At 25.3% G+C, this 20,305-nt stretch overlaps 4 protein-coding genes across 4 annotated transcripts; all 4 read right to left on the bottom strand.

Annotated features, from left to right (window-relative positions):
* On the bottom strand, positions 1-3,492 carry LOC105833825 (odorant receptor 10a). Its single transcript, XM_036294051.1, has 7 exons — positions 3,253-3,492; positions 2,645-2,906; positions 2,075-2,227; positions 1,836-1,926; positions 1,117-1,253; positions 721-853; positions 1-643 (listed from the first exon to the last, which is right to left on the bottom strand). The coding sequence occupies exons 1-7, from the start codon at positions 3,461-3,463 to the stop codon at positions 590-592; spliced, it is 1,041 nt and encodes a 346-aa protein (XP_036149944.1). The 5' UTR covers positions 3,464-3,492; the 3' UTR covers positions 1-589.
* A 2,014-nt stretch (positions 3,493-5,506) lies between these two features.
* On the bottom strand, positions 5,507-9,182 carry LOC105837214. Its single transcript, XM_036294055.1, has 5 exons — positions 8,507-9,182; positions 7,844-7,963; positions 7,613-7,730; positions 7,079-7,340; positions 5,507-5,706 (listed from the first exon to the last, which is right to left on the bottom strand). The coding sequence occupies exons 1-5, from the start codon at positions 8,648-8,650 to the stop codon at positions 5,694-5,696; spliced, it is 657 nt and encodes a 218-aa protein (XP_036149948.1). The 5' UTR covers positions 8,651-9,182; the 3' UTR covers positions 5,507-5,693.
* Positions 9,183-9,979: 797 nt separating this feature from the next.
* LOC118647950 (odorant receptor 63a-like) lies at positions 9,980-14,933 on the bottom strand. The gene is made up of 9 exons (XM_036294049.1): positions 13,505-14,933; positions 12,606-12,725; positions 12,391-12,508; positions 11,825-12,086; positions 11,320-11,472; positions 11,068-11,158; positions 10,466-10,602; positions 10,189-10,321; positions 9,980-10,100 (listed from the first exon to the last, which is right to left on the bottom strand). The coding sequence occupies exons 1-9, from the start codon at positions 13,646-13,648 to the stop codon at positions 10,047-10,049; spliced, it is 1,212 nt and encodes a 403-aa protein (XP_036149942.1). The 5' UTR covers positions 13,649-14,933; the 3' UTR covers positions 9,980-10,046.
* Positions 14,933-20,301, bottom strand: LOC105837213 (odorant receptor 4). The gene is made up of 9 exons (XM_012681796.3): positions 18,960-20,301; positions 18,070-18,189; positions 17,856-17,973; positions 17,273-17,534; positions 16,749-16,901; positions 16,522-16,612; positions 15,908-16,044; positions 15,631-15,763; positions 14,933-15,541 (listed from the first exon to the last, which is right to left on the bottom strand). The coding sequence occupies exons 1-9, from the start codon at positions 19,101-19,103 to the stop codon at positions 15,488-15,490; spliced, it is 1,212 nt and encodes a 403-aa protein (XP_012537250.2). The 5' UTR covers positions 19,104-20,301; the 3' UTR covers positions 14,933-15,487.
* Positions 20,302-20,305: the final 4 nt, after the last annotated feature.

Raw genomic sequence — 20,305 nt, 5'->3', positions numbered from 1 at the left:
ATTTTTGAATAGTTTTTGTTTAAAAAATATATAAAAACATAATGTAATATATTACAGTATTGGTAACCTATTACAAATATTTACGATAATGCACGCGGCGATATTTAATATATATTGAATAATCTACTTCAAGTGGATATGAACTTATTTGAATTAGGAGGCAGAAAGTCCGTAATGAATTTTTCACTTATTTGCTTTGAATTAAAATTTGATAATTATAGAGTAACCATATTATAGCGTAACGCTCGCAAGTATAACAGGATGATCGAGGGTGACGCGTGCTGGTTTTCCGACTATATAAGAAAATGTTTTTTGCTAGAATATTCCTCATTCTGTTTTACGTATTTCAGTTATCCAAATAAAGGCGACTATTTTTGAAAATAGAAAATTATACAAGATAAAGAGAAACCGAATAAGTTCAAAGTTTAAATATAATCCATAAAGAAATAGAGAAAATTATAAGAAAATAGAAAAAGATAAGATTTACTTTAAAAATTACCGAACTTAAATATCAGCAAAACAGTTTATTGAGATCACAGTCACAATATACAGAAACGTATCAGTGAAAAGTTAGTTGAAAATCCAGTAATCATTCTTTGAAAGATGTAAATGCTGTAAAGTAAGACATGGCGATTCGTACTACCTTAAATAGAATACAAAAGAATCATGAGTTGTAACATTTTTCAAAATTCTTTTATATTATTTGTGAATTTTACTTACCGCCGCGTAGGTCGCAATCGATAACGGAACCATATTACCTGCCTTTAATCCACACGGTACATTACTTCTGTAAAGAGCTATTATCAATAAAGATTTTAGTCTAGGCGAAAATTTATACCATTCTGCAGCATATCTATAAGCATAAGTTAATTTTACTTAAACTTTTTAAAAAAATGTATTAAAATAATTTGAAAAAGTTATTATAGCATTATATTATTAATGTTTTATGTATTAATTTTATTTTTTAATTGTTTTATTAAAAATGATCTTAAATTAAAGTTGAATTAAATTTTGCGATCAATAGAACTTACAAATGCTTATGTTAAATTATTATGTTTAAAGAAATTTTATAATTACAGTATATTATATTAATAGTAAAGAATAATGAAAAATTACGCTCGATAGAATATACTCTGACTTTCGTCCATTAATCTTTGACCAGAATAGCATACAATCATCAAAGTCACAAGACATGCTGTGAATACAAACGTAAATTTTATCACCTCTCCTACTTGATTTAACACATAAATGATCTATAATAAATTAAAGATATTACATAGTAAAAACTATTATATTTTTTATTAGCCATAAAATATTATATTATATTTTAGTCTCTAATAAAATTTGCTAAAAAATGTTACAATAGGAGTTTAGCAAAACATAGTAAAGTTTTTAATTCTAACAGTATAATTTTTTTGCTTTTATTAATATTTAAAAAATTTCATATTTTAATCAAATTTTTGTTTTTTATATTATATAAATTTTACATAATATTTTATTAATAAATACACGAACTTTAATTTTTGTAGTTTTTGTTTATCATGGACTTAGAATTAGTTAGCTTAGAGTTTAATTAAAATTAAAAATATGAAGTATTAAAATCTTTACGTAAGAAGAGACAGTCATACACAAGGGCTGATATTCAGAAACGTACTTATAAAGATGTTAGCACGCTTTTTTATCATTCTATTTTTATAATTTATTAGATATAAAACAACGATGCATAGACATAAAGAAACTAATTCGACCTTAGGAATTATAAGAAATGGAAAATTAACTGCATATATAATTTTAGATAATTTTAAATATTTATATGAACAACTTCTAATGCTTACTCGGACTGCAATCAAACTTATAGTTCCGATGAGTAAAATTAACAAAAGCAATGAAAGTTCTTGATATGATGTCTCCAATGTATTAACAAATCTAAAATAAAAATTAGTGAGTTTAATTTATATAACAGTAATATTATATTAATATTATATAGAGAAAAAAAGGGAGAGAAAGAGATATTTTATATATATATATGTGTAAAGAGCAAAAGATAATTAGAAAGATAAGAAATGAAAATTACTCTATAGCAAGTTGATGTTTTTTTAAACATACTATATATTCTCGATATATTATTTCTTCATTTAATGGATCAAGTTCCAAATCCACATGATATTTACGTTTGCTGATTTCATCATTAATATTTGCTTTTAAAATTATGTTTTCAATTTGTTTACTGTAAACAAAATATTAGGTAAAAGTTGAATAAAATATGTGTAATACACTGACAGAAAAGACTGCTTAACTCAAATAAATATTCATTTGAATAGTACCAATAACATATTTTATAGAAAATTAATATTTTTTTAAAACAAGTAATACTTTCTGTAATTTAGAAAACATTTCTTATTTGAAATAAATATTATTTATTTTCTATAAAATATGTTATTGATATTATTAGAATGGATATTTATTTGAGTTAAGCATTCTTTTCTGTCAGTGTATAAGTAATACACAAAGTAGAATATATGTATATCATATAGTATTTTATAAAATACTAATGACAGTATTATCATTATTGTGTGTGTGTTTGTGTGTATATGTTTGTGTGTGTGTATGTGTATCTACATACATCTGCAATATATAGATTTACCTGATAGCGGCAAATAAACTACACGCATGAGCGGTGCATGCAACATGCATTGCATCGACACCCATTACGACGTTTACACCTACCAGAATTAGAATGGAAGTATAGCAATAAATTGGTAAAAAGTATTCATTGTTGCTCACTCTGAAATCAACTTCGATCGCAAAGAATCGCGAACGTGATTCGTTAAGAGGTATCACAATATCTAGTAATATTGGTGTTAATGGTACTGCTACCATTATCGATGCTATGGAAAACATTAACACTGCAACATTTAGAAAGAGAAATGTTTAAAATATCTATTTAAAATATTTTAGAACTATGTATATATATAAAATATGAATAGTGACACACACACACACACACATACATTACTGTTTATATTTTTTAACTTTATTTTTTTTGCATTGTTAATTTTATGTTAATAAATTTATTATTAGTTTTAAAGTAATATATATTATATTATACCATAAATTATAGTTTTGACTTCTTTTAGGTCATAAGAATCTTAATTATATATATTACTCTATTCTATATTGGTATATGACACTACATATATGTATAGTTAATATTATCATTTTTCAATGTAACGTACTTTTTAATGTACCTACTTGAGTAATATTTTGTAAATTTTCGTGATACCATAGAATAATCTTTCATGACTTGAACTTCCACATCATTCGTAAATATGTCCCAATGCTCGTCAATAGCTTTATACAACCGTCGCAACTGATTGCAACAAATATGGAAACGGTTTAAAGTTACGTCTGAAATAGTTTCACCGCGGTGAACATAAGTAAAAAGAAAGCAAACGTAATACATTAATAATTATAAAAACTTGCCTTATCGTGATTCCAGAACTCAGTGACTATTCTACCAACGAAAGACATCGACATCACAAGTTGATAACTGCCATCGAAAACTATTTGTGGATTATCCCAATGATTATATATCAACATTATCTGCATGTAACGTTGGATCATCCGTAAAATATGTTGTGTAAGTATATGATAAATTAAATGCAAACTGTGTATACACAGTATACACTCATGTGCATGTTTAAATTAATTATTTGTATCAAATATGTTGCATTATAATCTTTCACGATAGGATACACATACAGCGTACAAAGCTCATTAGTGATATAGCAATACATATGTTATATAATAAAAATTAAAATTATAAATTATAAATATAAAGTAAACATATTTCTTTGATCTAAAATGTGTTTATGCGCGTTACCTCGAAGGGCCAGTAACTTATTTCGACCAGAAAGAAGAAAATTCGTAAGAAATTTCTTACAAGTTTATTTTGAAACGGCCAAAGACCTACGGTCGACAAAAATATTCGATTGATATTGTACTCTCGTAAAAAATTATCTAGCATGATTATTTGTTTTGTTTCCACGTTGAAAGACTACAATAGAATGATACGCATGTTATTGATTTCTCAGCTTTCAAGTTGGCGCAAATAATAGGAAATTGTAGGATGTCTGGAATCCTCATTGTTAATTCAGTTCACTGATAACTAGTACCAAAACCATCATTTTCTTTATCTTTGAAATATTATTTATTGAACCTTTTTGCAAAGTGACATTTTATAGCGTGACATGTTATATTGCGTGATACAATAGGGAGTAGAGGGTTGGCTATGATAATAATGTAGGCGCGTGTTAGTTTCCCGTTTCATATATCTTTCTCCCATTTGTTAAAATATCTTGCAGGTTGTTTTAAGCACTTCGATTGCACATGTACAAATGGAGTTAAGTTTATTTTTGAGAATATCAAATAGTGAATATAATAAGAAATTAAGCTGAAAGAACTATAATAAAACAAAAAGTTCCAAAAAATACAGAAGGCATAAAGTAACTCTAAAGATTTTTAAATCTAATAAAAATAATGATGTTAACTTAAAAATAATATTACGATTATTTTAATGTTTGAAAGCATGATTGATAAAATTAATTATCAGCATGATTAAGAAAATTAAGGATAAAATTAATTAAAGGAAAACATAAACAAACATAAATAAAATGTGTAATAAATTAATTTATAATACAATTGCTGAATAACAAAATATTTGGTGTTAGACGAAAAATGTATAAAAACTATGAAAAGTTCTTGATTAAATGCAATTATAATTGCATCGAGTAGACAGTTGTGAACTTCTTTACCATAAATTATGTTATTGTTATTGTTATTGCATAAAAATGTATATTTCAATGAAGAATTAATTGAATACGCAGTAATCAGTCTTGCATTGATAATAATGCTGTGTAGTAAGACATAGACATTCGTATTACCTTAAAATGGATAAGTCATATTATAAATTAGTATACATAATGTTGTGTTAAATATATACTTTACAACAGATTTTGATTACCTTTGCAAAAGTTGTGATGGATAACGGAATCGCATTGCCTGCTCTTAATATGCACGGCTTATTACTTCTATAAAGAGTTATTACTAATAATGATTTTAGTCTACGTGAGAATTTATACCACTCTGTTGCGTATCTGCAATCGTAAGTTCAATTATTTACTTTATGTGAACTTAAGCTTTTAATTTTTTTACTCTTAGATTTTTTAAATAAATTATACTTAAGTGGAAAATTGAAACTTTACAAGACACAATTGGTATGAATAATATAATAGATATTTGTTAAAATTTGTTATTTTAGAGATTACTTTAAAGATTTTAAGTACTTCAATTATTTATAATATACTGATTATAATATTGACTGATTTTTAAATTATATTTTATACGAGTATCAAACTTATCGTAAATGTATATACAATAGTTAAATTAAAATTTATATTTAAAAAATCTCATGTGCCATGTCTATAAAAGAAATTATTTTTTCTAATTTTGTTGAAAGAAAAGTTTTATAAACTCAAATACGTGTGTTAAAGTATAAAATAAATATTACGCTCCATAAAAGATAGTCTGACTTTCATCTATTAATTTCTGACCAGAGTAACATGGGATCATCAGACAAAATAATGTTGTTCCGAATATAAGTACAAACTTTATTAATGTTCCCAATTGATCTATTACATGAATAATCTATAACAAATTAAAAATGTTACATAATTATGTGGAAAAAATATACATTTTTATTTTAACTAAAAAAACTTATAGGTACGTAACAAATTAATCAGATTTCTGCATGCTTATAAGATTATTATTAAAGTTTCTATTTCTAGTTTTTATTTTTTTATTAAAAGTGTATATATAAAAATGTAATTATAAACAATTTAAGTTGACCTTGGATGAAAGAAGAATATGAAAATCTAGTTATATTATAATTTTTAATATTTTATATGATTCCATATTTACTATATTCCGTATTAAAAGAGATAGTTACATTACATATGCAATAATAATACGTACTCGGAGTCCAATCAGACTCAAAATTCCAATAATTACTACCAATAAAGCTAATGCAAATCCTTGGTATGTTGAATTTAATATGTCTACAAATCTATAGAAAGTTAATATTTTAATTTTGAGTATAAGAAATATTATATATATTTGAGTAGAAATATAAAATTATCAATATTATGTAAAAGATGGTGATTTGACAAAAGTTACTTACTCTATAGCAAATTGGTATTTTTTTATACATATTATGTATTCCCGGTATATTTTCTCCTCATTTAACAAATCAAATTTATTACTTACATATTTATTTTGCCTAATATTATCGTTATTATTGACTTTTAACATTACATTTTCGATTTGCTTACTGTGAAATAAATTTATTTTAGCAGAAATATTAAATAAAATATAAAACATATAAAGTTTTTGAAAAACCAAGTACAATAAAACCAAAGTATTTGTAAATTTTTATTTCGAATAATAATTTTTGAGATATAAAGATTTAAAACTGGCCAATTATAAACTATATGTATATGATTGGACAATTGCATGTTCATGAGTCATTAATACTAGCACATAAGTGTGAACAGTTAAAAAATGGACAATTTTTCAGCAAAAATTTAATTAAAGATCTTTTAATTTTGCTGCTGAGCGTAACAATAAAATTAAAGGCTTATCTACTCTGTTCTATAAAGGAAAATGTAGTTTCATCAATAAATGTTAAAGTAACTCTGGTCGCAGTAGTCAGAAAAAAGAGAAATAGAAGATAACTTGAGAGAAAACTTGTTTGCAACCACTCTGTTATATGTCTTTATTATATTATATTAATATTGTATTATTATTTATAGTAGATAATATAAAATTTTTTTATTGGTATAGTTTATTTTTCTTAAATATAATGTATAGTACTTGATAAATTAAGTTTTTTTTAGTACAACATATCAAAATACCTTTTCTAAATTAATGAAAACGAACAGCTTGAAATTTCTATTCCTCGGATTAAATTAATTATATTTTAACGGCATATATTATGCATGTTATTTTCATATCTGCTTACCTGACAACCACAAATAAACTACATGCATGAGCAGCAAACGTTATATGCATTGCATCAAAGCCTAACGCAATGAATGATCCCACCACAATTATAACAGTAGTATAACAAAAAATTGGTAGAAAGTATTCTTCTTTATTCACCCTGAATTCGACTTCCGCCGCAAAGAATCGTGGACGAGATTTATTAAGAGGCATAAAAATGTCTAAGAATATCGGTGTTAACGGCGCTATTATAACCATCGACAACGAAGAAAAAAATAAAACTGTAATCATGAAAAAAAAATGTTTTGTGCCTTTAATAATATTAATTTCTGAAGCAATTTTAAAACTATGGCCAATTCAGTTTATCTATAACAAATCTATATTTAACAAGAATTTTATTCAATTCTTTTTCGTCATATGTTGATTTTCAGAATTATAAATCAGGATTTCTCATAATTTTATTACTTTATTCTTAAGTCATACTGCAATTTTCAAATATTACATAATTCTTTCAGCATATGTTAATGCTTTATTTAGAGGAATATATACTCACTTGAATAATATTTTACAAATTTTCGCGACAGCATAGAATATTCTTTCATAATTCGAATTTCTATATCGTCTGTAAATATATTCCAATGTTCGTCAATAGCTTCGTACATCCATTGCATCTGATTAGAACACGGAGAGGATTTAATATATATTATACCTGAAGTAGTTTTATCGAGATAAACATAATCAGAAAAGAAACTTGCTGTCAAAAACCATGATTTTAAAAACATACTTTATCCTTTTGCAAAACCACATTTATATGTCTTATGAGAAAAATAGTCAAGATTAAAATTTGATAACAGCCTTCAAAAATCAATTGTGCATCGTTTGGATGATCATACAATAGTAATATCTGTATATAATATGAAATTATTAGAATGTATATATTGAATATACATAAGTTTACATATCGCTTATTTGCTATAACAATGACTAGCTCAAAAAATGGTTATTTCTTTAATTGTCTACAAAAGAAAAGAATTCCAATGACAATATATTAAATAAAGAGCTGATGATACTTTAATTTCTCTACTAATATCAAAAGATCAAATCATTACATCAAAGTTGTATTTAATGAAACAAATTATAAAATTTTAATAATTTATATAAATTATACAGTTATTTAATATTGCTGTAGCAAATAAGCGATATATGCATTACAAATGCTATAGAAATTGTCATCTTTTCTACATCATCAATTAACATAAATTATACATTAAAACATATTATTTATATCTTTAAAAAACATATATACACGACACGTACAATATTACATACATTTATATTATATATGTTTATATTGTATAATAAAAAATAATAGAATCATATAAACTTATTAATGCTAATTGAAAGTCTATCTCTTATTAATAAAATATATTGTTTAAATACACGTTACCTCGAATGGATAATAACTTATTTCGAGCAAAAAACAAAACATCCATAATAAATTTCTCACGAGCTTATGCTGATACGGCCAGAGACCTGTGATCGACAACAATATCCGATTGATATTGTATTCTCGTAGAAAATTCTCTAACATGATTATTTGTGTCTGGATCTCGAAAAAGAAAATAGACAACTACAACAAAATGAAACGTGGCACGCAGATTATTGATTCTTTAGCATACAAGTCGCGAAACAGATAACTCAAAATTATAGAATGTCTGAAATCGTCATTATCAATTTATCATTTCACTAACGTCAGACTATTTCTGTACTATCAATTTCTTCATCTCTGAAATATTTTATAAGGTGACGCATGTTACGCTGTAAAAGTGATAGCAATTGCAGCTTGCTATTGCTTGATACAACACGAAGTTGATGGTGACTATAATAATAATATGACGCGTGCTGTTTCCTGCGAAATTTTTTCTTATTCATGTGTCTCTTGTTTGCTAGAATATCTTGCAGGTGATATTAACTTGAACTTTTCTTAACACTTCAGTTGCGCGAATAAACTTCGTCTTTGAAAGTAAAAAATGACTATACAGTAAAAAACAAGGTCAAAAATAAATTATAGGATAATCTGAAAGAATAACAAAAAATTATAGAAAGAAAAACAAAAACCAAAAAATAATTTAAAAAAATGTTATCTTTGGAAAATCGTGATATTGATATGAAATTTATAATATTTGAGTGTTTTATATGTATAAAAGAAATAAAACTCAATAAATAAAATAGGAAAGCAGATAGCAAAAATATATTATCTACAACAGATTAATTTATAACATAATTACTAAATATAATAAAATATTTTATTTAATTGAAATTATATAAGAATATAATTTTGTGAATATTTACAAAAAATTTTTATCGAATTTAAAAATGCCTAGAAAATGTTTTATAAAAATCTATATTTACTTAATTGAAGTTTAAATAAGTTTATTTATTTTTTAACGCATTAATTTTCAAGAAATTTAACTTTCATAATTTGCGTATTGATCGGACATGCAAAGTTTTTGCGAAATTTAACTTTCATATTTTTGTTCCTTTTTATTTTCTCACCTGTAAATGTATCGAGGTTTGTCTTCCTCTGCAAGTCGTACGGCGTTATCGCATTATAAAGTCCCACCTCACTTGTTGCAAATCATCCAACATGCCCTGCATCGTGACTGCTTCTGCATGTCCATCAAGAGTCTTACTACCAAGCAATATCCGTGTGATCGCGTCATAAAAATATTGCATTATAATTCAATTTAAAAAATAAACGCGTGCGAGCACAAATTAAAGAAAATTTTAGACATAACTCATTTAGTAAAGAAATATAACTGTTAGATGAAATTCTAAAAAATACAAAAGAAATTGAATGAAAAAACATGTAATTTTATTGCACTATAAATATTTTGGGACAACATAAATTACAATTTTGATTACAATCTATTAACAATAATTTAGACACTGATAAATTAGTAAAGAAATAAATAAAAATTTAGTAATCAACCTTGGAGTGATAACAACGCTGTAAAGTAAGACATGGCCATTCTCATTACCTTAAATAAAATATAGAAGAGGGTTGAATTATTTTATCTACATAACATTGTTATAAAAAAACTTAATAGCTTTGTGCATTTTTCTTACCGCTGCATAAGTTGGGATAGACAGTGGAACTATATTTCCTCCTTTCAAACCACATGCTACGTTACTTCTGTACAGAGTTATCATTAATAAAGATTTTAATCTAGGCGAGAATTTGTACCATTCTGCAGCATATCTGTAAGCATTAGTTAATATAATTGATTATATTTCTTTTAGATTTTATGCGAATACGTATGATACTATATTTTTACTTTTAATTCAAAAATAGTTTTATAATCGCCAATATATTACATTAATAGGTTTAAAATAATTATATTACGCTTGATAAAATATATTTTGACTTTCGTCCAATATTTTTTGACCGGAATAGCATATAATCATCAAGCCAGATACCATTCCTAAGAATATGAGCGTGTATTTTATCAGCTCCGGCATATGATCTAACACATTAAGTATCTATAATAAATAAAAAGTACAGTAATTATTTAAAGTTACATAATTATTCCAATAATAATTATATTATTTATTATATTTATTGTGTATTTTGTAAAGAAGATAAAAAATTTTGTAATACATAAATATTGAATATATAATATCATAGCAATTATACAATTGCAATTGTTTGCCTTTATCAGTACTGAAACAAACTTTATACTTTAAATAAATTTTTTTACAGAAACTTAATTTTACATTCTTTTTTATCCATTATGGTCTAGTTAGTTTATATAATTATAAAAATTAAAATCAAATTATTAGACCATACGTATGAGACTGAAAAAGTTGCATACAAAAATATTAACTTAGTCTTACAAATTAAAAAAAGAGAATCCGATAGAATATTTATGGTTATTTTAAATTATTTTTGTGTTTGCATACTTCTACTTTATAACATAATTTATTGAGATAATTTCTAAAACTTACTCGAATTCCAGTCAGACTTATGTTTGCAAGAAGCAATAATAAAATAAATAATGAATATTCTCGGAATGATGAATCCAACATATTAACAAAACTATAGAATAAAAATTACATTAACAAGTTATACAAACATACGCATCCAGAAAGAGGCAAAGAGACAGAGAGAGGGAGACAGAGAGAAAAGAAAGAGAAAGAGAGAAATATGCAAAAATGGATGAAACATGTTATACACAGAGAGAATTAAGATTCACTTACTCTATGGCAAGTTGATGGTGTTTTAGACATATTATATATTCTCGGTATATTTTCTTCTCATTTAATGGATCAAGTTCTATATTTATATAATATTTATTTTTGCGAATTTTACAGCTATTGTTTGCTTTGGGAATTATATTCTTCATATGTTTACTGTGCAAACATGAATTTATGGTGTCTCACAAAAGTTATATTTAAAAATATATTTATGTATATATATATTATTATGTAAATATTATATATATACACACGAGATAATTTTATATCAAAAATTACTATATATCGATAGTAACTACGGGCTATAAGAGAAAAAAATTATATCATAAATAGTGTAAATACTAAAATTTTTATAATTTCTATCTTATTCGACGTTTATTATTTATCATAGTAATTTTTATATAATATAATGTTTTATCCGTATATACATACACACTCACACACACAAACACACACACACACACACACTTTTATATTCAAATTATCATCGCATTTGCAATGGATCTACCTGACAGTAGCAAATAAACTACACGCATGAGCGGAGAACACGATATGTATTGTGTCAAAGCCCAACGCAATGTTTACACCCATTACAACTATAATAGTAATGTAACAATGAATTGGTAGAAAATAATCCTCTTCATTCACTCTGAATTCGATTTCCACCGCAAAGAATCGTGGACGTGATTCGTTAAGAGGCATTAAAATATCTAATAATACTGGTACTAATGGTACTACGATCATTAGCGATATTATGGAATAAAATAACGCTATAACATTCCAAAAGAGAAATGTCTTTGTTTATTAATATTAATTTAAAATATATTAATGTAACAATTAATTGGAAATGTATTAAAGTGTTATTATTTTTAGAAAATTTTTGTTACTAAAAATACTATAAAAATATTTAATACTGTTTCTTTTTTATAACTTGTGTTAATTTTAACGTAAATATTATATTACTACTTAATATCTCGATTTCTTTTAGAGTGATTAAAAATATTGAGATTGTTGTGTTATTATATAACTCCAAATTATTATTATATTCATATGTATATAATACAACGTACTTACTCGCGGTAAGTATCGTAAATCTTTGTGCTAGCGTAGAGTAATATTTCATGATTTTAATGTCCGCATCGTTTGTAAATATATCCCAATGTTTATCAATAGCTATACATAATTGTTGCAACTGTTTACAATAGATATGGAAATAATTAAGACAACCATAATTAAAAGAAATAACAATAAACAGTATAGTTCTGTGAATTATCCTTTATCATAATTACTTTATCTTCATGCCAAATATGATGCACTATCTTTGCGATAAAGGAAGTCACAGCAACCATTTGAAAACAGCCATCAAAAATCATTTTTGGGTCATCCCAATGATCATACAGTAGAAGTACCTACGTATGTAACGTTATAATTTAAAATTTAGATTATTATTTACAGATATTATATAAAATTGAAGTGCAAAAATGTAAAATCGATTGTATAGAAACTGCTTTATATTTAACTAACCGTTTAATCGTTAATTATTTTAATTATGCATAGAAAAAATTGTCAACATATATTTTTAAAGCACTTTTTTTTATCCGAAATTAAGTGTTTTATTTTACTGATAAAATCATTATCTGTTTAGATAATTAAGTAAAAAAACCCATGGTTTATATTTGTTGTTTTCTTCTATATAAAATTAAAAACAAATGTTTAAAAAACAAAAATAAAATTACATAATTTTCTTTTTTATTTCCTTTAAACAATAATAAATATATTATTGATAATATTACTTTAAATTGTACATATTTTTATTGTACATATTTGTGTGTCCTAAAATTGTTTCATCTATACTTTTTTTTTGTAGTGAAAGAAAAGAAAAATGAAAATATAACATTACTGTGTACTATATCGATTTTGTAGCTTATTTTTTTTAGATTATTTTGCTTATCTTACAAGAAACTTAATTATTGTAAAATTTAAAACGATATTATAAAAACTATATCAACTGATAAAAACATTTTCTAATTTGTATTTATGTTATCCATAATTTTATTTTTAAAGAATTTTTATTTAAGAAATATATAAAAAAAACAATGTGATATATCAATATTAATAACCCTAAAATTACAAATACGTATATTACGATAATCTACGCGGTGATAATATTGAATAATCGATACACTACCTCAAACGGATAGGTACTTATTTCCACTAGTATGCAGAAAATCAGTAATGAATTTTTCACATATTTGTTTTGAAACGGCCAGAGACCCGAAGTTGATAAAATTATTCGATTTATATTATACTCTCGCTGAAAATTTTTTAACATAGTTAATGTAACTTTGTTCTCGGACGTACTAAACCGTAATGATATAAAACATGCTATTGTTTAAATATAGATATCCCAAGAAACATCCAAGTCGCAGAACACAATATCGTGCAGTATCAATAATTGTATCAATATCTCATTTCTTCGATAGTATAGTATATCTGTCTGTCAATATAAAATTGTCACTTTTATTTTCTTCTTCAAAAACAGTATTTTAAGAAGACATTTTTCTGTCATGTTAGTAAGATAATTATATAACAGAATAAGTATCATACTATCGCGTAAAGCCTGCAGTGTAACAGTATGATGGAGAGTGCTGGTTTTCCGACTATATGAGAAAATGTTTTTTGCTAGAATATTTTTCAGTCGGTTTTATATACCTTTGTTACGTCCAGCCTTGTGGGATTTAAACTTTATTATTAGGGTTGGAAGAATACTTCGAAAGAGGGCAGGTAAGACAGGGAAGGACGTAACGAGACTTATTATTCTTGTAGGCACGCAATAGAGAGGGTAAGTGCCTCGGGTCGAACGAACTTTTTATGCCTCGAAAATGTAATTGCCGATAGGCCTGTTATAATCTGTTTCAAGTCGTACGTCTGTCGGTCCAGTATCGAGTTAACAAATTGAATTGCTTTAACTCGGGATCGGACTAGGTGCTATCTTTGATTAGGGAGAAAGGGGGTAGGTCGCTTTATAAATAGATAATAAAATTTGATATTAACTTAACAAATATATATTCTAATATTTTTTTTGTCTTTTTGTTAGAATACAGTACTACAGAGAATACAAGACGCTGAAGTCATGATTTGGGTATTAAAAAAAAAAATATATATATATATTTAATTTTGACATTAGTCCAGAATGATTACATAATTATGCGTATAATATATATAAATATCCCTAACATTGGTTAATAATTCGAAACAAGTTGTTGTTTAGTAAATCGGGAGGGAGGGGGGCTAGAGTTTTTATTCTATCTTTTGTAGATTTGCTGCAAGTTTAAATAAAGGGATGTAAGTTAACGTAAGAAACAAAAATGGCAAAACTTACTGATAAACTTATGTCCATTGTCAAATTAATAAAATTGAAAGATAAAATGTGTGTCTACTGCAAGCAAACATCATTATTTTGTTTAAAATTAAAAAGTAAACTTGGCAGCATTAGATTTCTAACACATAAATTTTCAATTTTCTTCAATTCTTCCTCGTATTGAATCATTGATTTTTAATTTTTATTTTATATAATTAGAAATCTTAGTTACTTTTTTATTTTTTATTTTAATGCATTGGCTTTCAAGAAATTTAACTAAAAATTATTTGCGTATTGATCACACATGCAAAATTTTTGCAAAATTTAACTTTCATGTTTTCGTTCCTTTTTATTTTTTCACCTGTAAATGTATCTAGATCTATCTTCTTCCGCAAGTTGTACGGCGTTACCGCCGACATTCGCTACAGCCATTATAAAGTCCTACCTCGCTTGTTGCAAATCCTCGAACATGCCCTACACTGTGGCTGTTTCTACAGCATCAAGTCAATGAAGAGTCTTATTACCCAGCAATATCCATGTGATCGCGTCATAAAAACATTGCATTATATTTCAATTTAAAAAATAAACGCGTGCGAGCACAAATTAAAGGAAATTTTAGACAACTTATTTAGTAAAGAAATATAACTGTTAGGTGGAAATTCTAAAAAATACAAAAGAAATTAAATGGAAAAACATGTAATTTTATTGCACTATAAATATTTTGGGACAACATAAATTTTTTAATTACAATCTATTAACAATAATTTAGACACTGATAAATTAGTAAATAAATAAATAAAAATTTAGTAATCAATCTTGGAGTGATAAAAACGCTGTAAAGTAAGACATGGCCATTCGCATTACCTTAAATGAAATATAATAGAGGGTTGAATTATTTTATATACATAACATTGTTATAAAAAAAGCTTAATAGCTTTGTGCATTTTTCTTACCGTTGCATAAGTTGGGATAGACAATGGAACTATATTTCCTGCTTTTAAACCACATGCTTTGTTACTTCTGTGCAGAGTTACCATTAATAAAGATTTTAATCTAGGCGAGAATTTGTACCATTCTGCAGCATATCTGTAAGCATTAGTTAATATAATTGATTATATTTCTTTTAGATTTTATGCAAATACTTATAATACCATATTATTACTTTTAATTAAAAAATAGTTTTATAATCGCTAATATATTACATTAATAGGTTTAAAATAATTATATTACGCTTGATAAAATATGTTTTGACTTTCGTCCAATATTTTTTGACCGGAATAGCATATAATCATCAAGACAGATACCATTGCTAAGAATACGAGCGTGTATTTTATCAGCTCCTGCATATGATCTAACACATTAAGTACCTATAATAAATAAATAGTACAGTAATTATTTAAAGTTACATAATTATTCCAATAATAATTATATTATTTATTATATTTATTGTGTATTTTGTAAAGGAGATAAAAAATTTTGTAATACATAAATATTGAATATATAATATCATAGCAATTATACAATTACAATTGTTTCCTTTATCAGTATTGAAACAAACTTTAGACTTCAAATAAATTTTTTTTACAGAAACTTAATTTTACATTCTTTTTTATCCATTATGGTCTAGTTAGTTTATACAATTCCATTATAAAAATTAAAATTATGTAAATCATTAGACTATAAGTATGAAACTGAAAAAGTTTCATACAGAAATATTAACTCAGTCTTACAAATTAAAAAAAGAGGATCCGATTATATAATATTTATGGTTATTTTAAATTATTTTTGTGTTTGCATACTTCTATTTTATAACATAATTTATTGAGATAATTTCTAAAACTTACTCGAATTCCAGTCAGACTTATGTTTGCAAGAAGCAATAATAAAATAAATAATGAATATTCTCGGAATGATGAATCCAATATATTAACAAAACTATAGAATAAAAATTACATTAACAAGTTATACAAGCATACGCATCCAGAAAAAGAGAGAGAGAGAAAGAAAGAAAGAGAAATATGCAAAAATGGATGAAACATGTTATACACAGAGAGAATTAAGTTTCACTTACTCTATGGCAAGTTGGTGGTGTTTTAGACATATTATATATTCTCGGTATATTTTTTTCTCATTTAATGGATCAAGTTCTATATTCATATAATATTTATTTTTGCGAATTTTACAGCTATTGTTTGCTTTGGGAATTATATTCTTCATATGTTTACTGTGCAAACATGAATTTATGGTCTCACAAAAGTTATATTTAAAAATATATTTATGTATATATATATATATATTATTATGTAAATATTATATATACACACACGAGATAATTTTATATCAAAAATTACTATAGTAACGATAGTAACTACGGGCTATAAGAGGAAAAAATTATATTATAAATAGTGTAAATATTAAAATTTTTATAATTTCTATCTTAATCGGCGTTTATTATTTATCATAGTAATTTTTATATAATATAATGTTTCATCCGTATATACATACACATATACACACACGCCTGTACACACACACAAACACACACACACACACACTTTTATATTCAAATTATCGTCGTATCTGCAATGGATCTACCTGACAGTAGCAAATAAACTACACGCATGAGCGGAGAACACGATATGTATTGTGTCAAAGCCCAACGCAACGTTTACACCCATTGCAATTACAATAGTAAGGTAACAATGAATTGGTAAGAAATAATCCTCTTTATTCACTCTGAATTCGACTTCCACCGGAAAGAATCGTGGACGTGATTCGTTAAGAGGCATTACAATATCTAATAATACTGGTATTAATGGTACTACGATCATTAGCAATAGTATGGAATAAAATAACGCTATAACATTCCAAAAGAGAAATGTCTTTGTTTATTAATATTAATTTAAAATATATTAATGTAAAAATTAATTGGAAATATATTAAAGTGTTATTATTTTTAGAAAATTTTTATTACTAAAAATACTACATATATAATATTATTTAATACTGTTTTTCTTTTATGAATTGTCTTAATTTTAACGTAAATATTATATTACTACTTAATCTCGACTTTTTTTAGAGAAATTAAAAATGTTAAGACTGTTTTGTCATTATATAACACCATACTCCAAATTATTATATTATATTCGTATTTACATACATAATACAACGTACTTACTCGCGATAAGCATCGTAAATCTTTGTGCTAGCGTAGAGTAATATCTCATGATTTTATTTTCCACATCGTTTGTAAACATATCCCAATGTTTATCAATAGCTATGCATAATTGTTGCAACTATTTACAATAGTATGGAAATAATTAAGACAACCATAACTAAAAGAAATAATAATAAACCGTATAGTTCTGTGAATTATCTTTTATCATAATTACTTTATCTTCATGCCAAATATGATGCACTATCCTTGCGATAAAGGAAGTCACAGCAACCGTTTGAAAACAGCCATCAAAAACCATTTTTGTATCGCCCCAATGATCATATAGTAGAAATACCTGCATATGTAATGTTATAATTTAAATCTAGATTATTATTTACAAATATTATATAAAATTGAAGTGCAGAAATGTAAATCGGTTGTACAGAAACTGCTTTATATTTAATTAACCGTTTAATCGTTAATTATTTCAATTATGTATAGTATAAATTGTCAACACATATAAGATTCTTAAAGCACATTTTTTTATCCGAAATTGTTTCACTTTACTGATAACATTATTATTTGTTTATATAATTAAATAAAATAACCCATGATTTATATTTGTTGTTTTCTTCTATATAAAATTAAAAACAAATTTTTAAAGAACAAGAATAAAATTTACATAATTTTCTTTTCTATTTCCTTTAAACAATAATAAATATATTATTGACAATATTATTTTATATACATTTTATTGTACATATTTGTGTCTTAAAATTGTTTTATTTATATTTTTTTGGTAGTAAAAGAAAAAAAGGAAAATATAGCATTACTGTTTATTATATCGATTTTGCAGTTTATTTTTTTAGATTATTTTGCTTATCTTACAAGAAACTTAATTATTGTAAAATTTAAAATGATATTATAAAAACTATATCAGTTGATAAAAACATTTTCTAATTTGTATTTATGTTATCATAATTTTATTTTTAAAGAATTTTTGTTTCAAAAATATATAAAAAAAACAATGTGATATATCAGTATTAATAATCTATTACAAATACGTATTTTACGATAATCCACGCGGCGATATTTAATATATATTGAACAATCACTACACTCTACCTCAAACGGATAGGAACTTATTTCCACTAGTATGCAGAAAATCAATAATGAATTTTTCACATATTTGTTTTGAAACGGCCAAAGACCCGTAATTGATAAAATTATTCGATTTATATTATACTCTCGCTGAAAATTTTTTAACATAACTTTAATGTAACTTTGTTCTCGAACGTACTAAACCGTAATGATATAAAACATGCTATTGTTTGAATATAGATATCCCAAGAAACTTCCAAGTCGCAGAACACAATATCGTGCAGTATAATTGTCGTATCAATATCTCATTTCTTCGATAGTATAGTATATCTGTCTGTCAATATAAAATTCACTTTCATTTTCTTCTTTAAAAACAGTATTTTAAAAAGACGGTTTTCTAGTGTGTCAGGTTAATAAGATAATTATAGAACAGAATAAGTATCATATAGCGTAAGGCCTGCAATGTAACAGGATGATAGAGGGTGACGCGTGCTAGTTTTCCGACTATATGAGAAAATGTTTTGCTGAAATATTTCTCAGTCTGTTTTACATATTTCAGTTATTCGAATAAAGGCGGCTATCTTTGAAAATAGAAAATTATTCAAAATAAAGAGAAATCGAATAAGTCCAAAACATATCTTTGGATTTATTTAATGTTTCATGTATTATATTTTTTAATTGTTTTGTTAAAAATTATCTTGCGAATGCTTATGTCAAATTATTATTAATTTTGTTCAAAGAAATTTCATAATTACAGTATATTATATTAATAGTGAAAAATAATGAAAAATTACGTTCGATAGAATATACTCTGACTTTTGTCCATTAATCCCTGACCAGAATAGTATATAATCATCAAAGTCACAAGACATGCTGTGAATACAAATGTAAATTTTATCACTTCTCCTACTTGATTTGATACGTAAATGATGTATAACAAATTAAAGATATTACATAGTAAAAATATAATTATATTTTTTATCAGTCAAAAAATATTATATTTTTAGTCGCTAAAAAAATTTGATAAAAAATTTTACAATAGGAGTTTAACAAAACGTAGTAAAGTCATACGCAAAGGCTAATAATCAAAAACGTACTTATAAGTACATACTTTGAGTTTAAGTGAGTTTATATTAAATATAATATTTATTTAAAAATATATATAGTATAAAAACACGGAATTTGAATATTGCACACAGGACAGTTTCTTATTAGTGATCAATCGAATGGTTGCAGGATGGACGTTTGATGTTTCCTCGTGTTTCTGCGAATATTTAATGTTCAATCTATTTTCTTCACTGAATCTCATCACAACACAACCAATGAAAAAATGAAAGGATATATTTCAAGTTTAACTGTGTTTCTTTTCC

The sequence above is a fragment of the Monomorium pharaonis genome, chromosome 1 (genome assembly GCF_013373865.1).
Source record: "Monomorium pharaonis isolate MP-MQ-018 chromosome 1, ASM1337386v2, whole genome shotgun sequence".
Classification (NCBI taxonomy): Eukaryota; Metazoa; Arthropoda; class Insecta; order Hymenoptera; family Formicidae; genus Monomorium; species Monomorium pharaonis.
The sequence above is the reverse complement of the archived record's forward strand: the minus strand, read 5'-3'. Positions and strand labels throughout refer to the sequence as shown.

Bases quoted from the DNA above. Each gene is read 5' to 3' on its own strand.
- LOC105837213 (XM_012681796.3), bottom strand. From the start codon at position 19,103: ATGTTAAAAAATTTTCAGCGAGAGTATAATATAAATCGAATAATTTTA. The intron at 16,902-17,272 runs GTAGATCCATTG...ATGTTTGCACAG, and splicing joins AGTTTATTTGCTACTGTCAG to TAAACATATGAAGAATATAA. The intron at 16,613-16,748 runs GTAAGTGAAACT...TTTATTCTATAG, and splicing joins CACCACCAACTTGCCATAGA to TTTTGTTAATATATTGGATT.
- LOC105833825 (XM_036294051.1), bottom strand. From the start codon at position 3,463: ATGTATTACGTTTGCTTTCTTTTTACTTATGTTCACCGCGGTGAAACT. The intron at 2,228-2,644 runs GTAAATCTATAT...TTTTGTTTACAG, and splicing joins AGTTTATTTGCCGCTATCAG to TAAACAAATTGAAAACATAA. The intron at 644-720 runs GTAAGTAAAATT...ATTCTATTTAAG, and splicing joins CGATTGCGACCTACGCGGCG to GTAGTACGAATCGCCATGTC.
- LOC105837214 (XM_036294055.1), bottom strand. From the start codon at position 8,650: ATGTTAGAGAATTTTCTACGAGAATACAATATCAATCGGATATTGTTG. The intron at 7,964-8,506 runs GTAACGTGTATT...TATTATATACAG, and splicing joins TAAGTTATTATCCATTCGAG to ATATTACTATTGTATGATCA. The intron at 7,731-7,843 runs GTATGTTTTTAA...TGTTCTAATCAG, and splicing joins TGGTTTTGCAAAAGGATAAA to ATGCAATGGATGTACGAAGC.
- LOC118647950 (XM_036294049.1), bottom strand. From the start codon at position 13,648: ATGTTAAAAAATTTTCAGCGAGAGTATAATATAAATCGAATAATTTTA. The intron at 12,509-12,605 runs GTAATTATGATA...TATTGTAAACAG, and splicing joins ATATTTGGCATGAAGATAAA to TTGCAACAATTATGTATAGC. The intron at 10,322-10,465 runs GTAATATAATTA...TAATGCTTACAG, and splicing joins CAAAATATATTTTATCAAGC to ATATGCTGCAGAATGGTACA.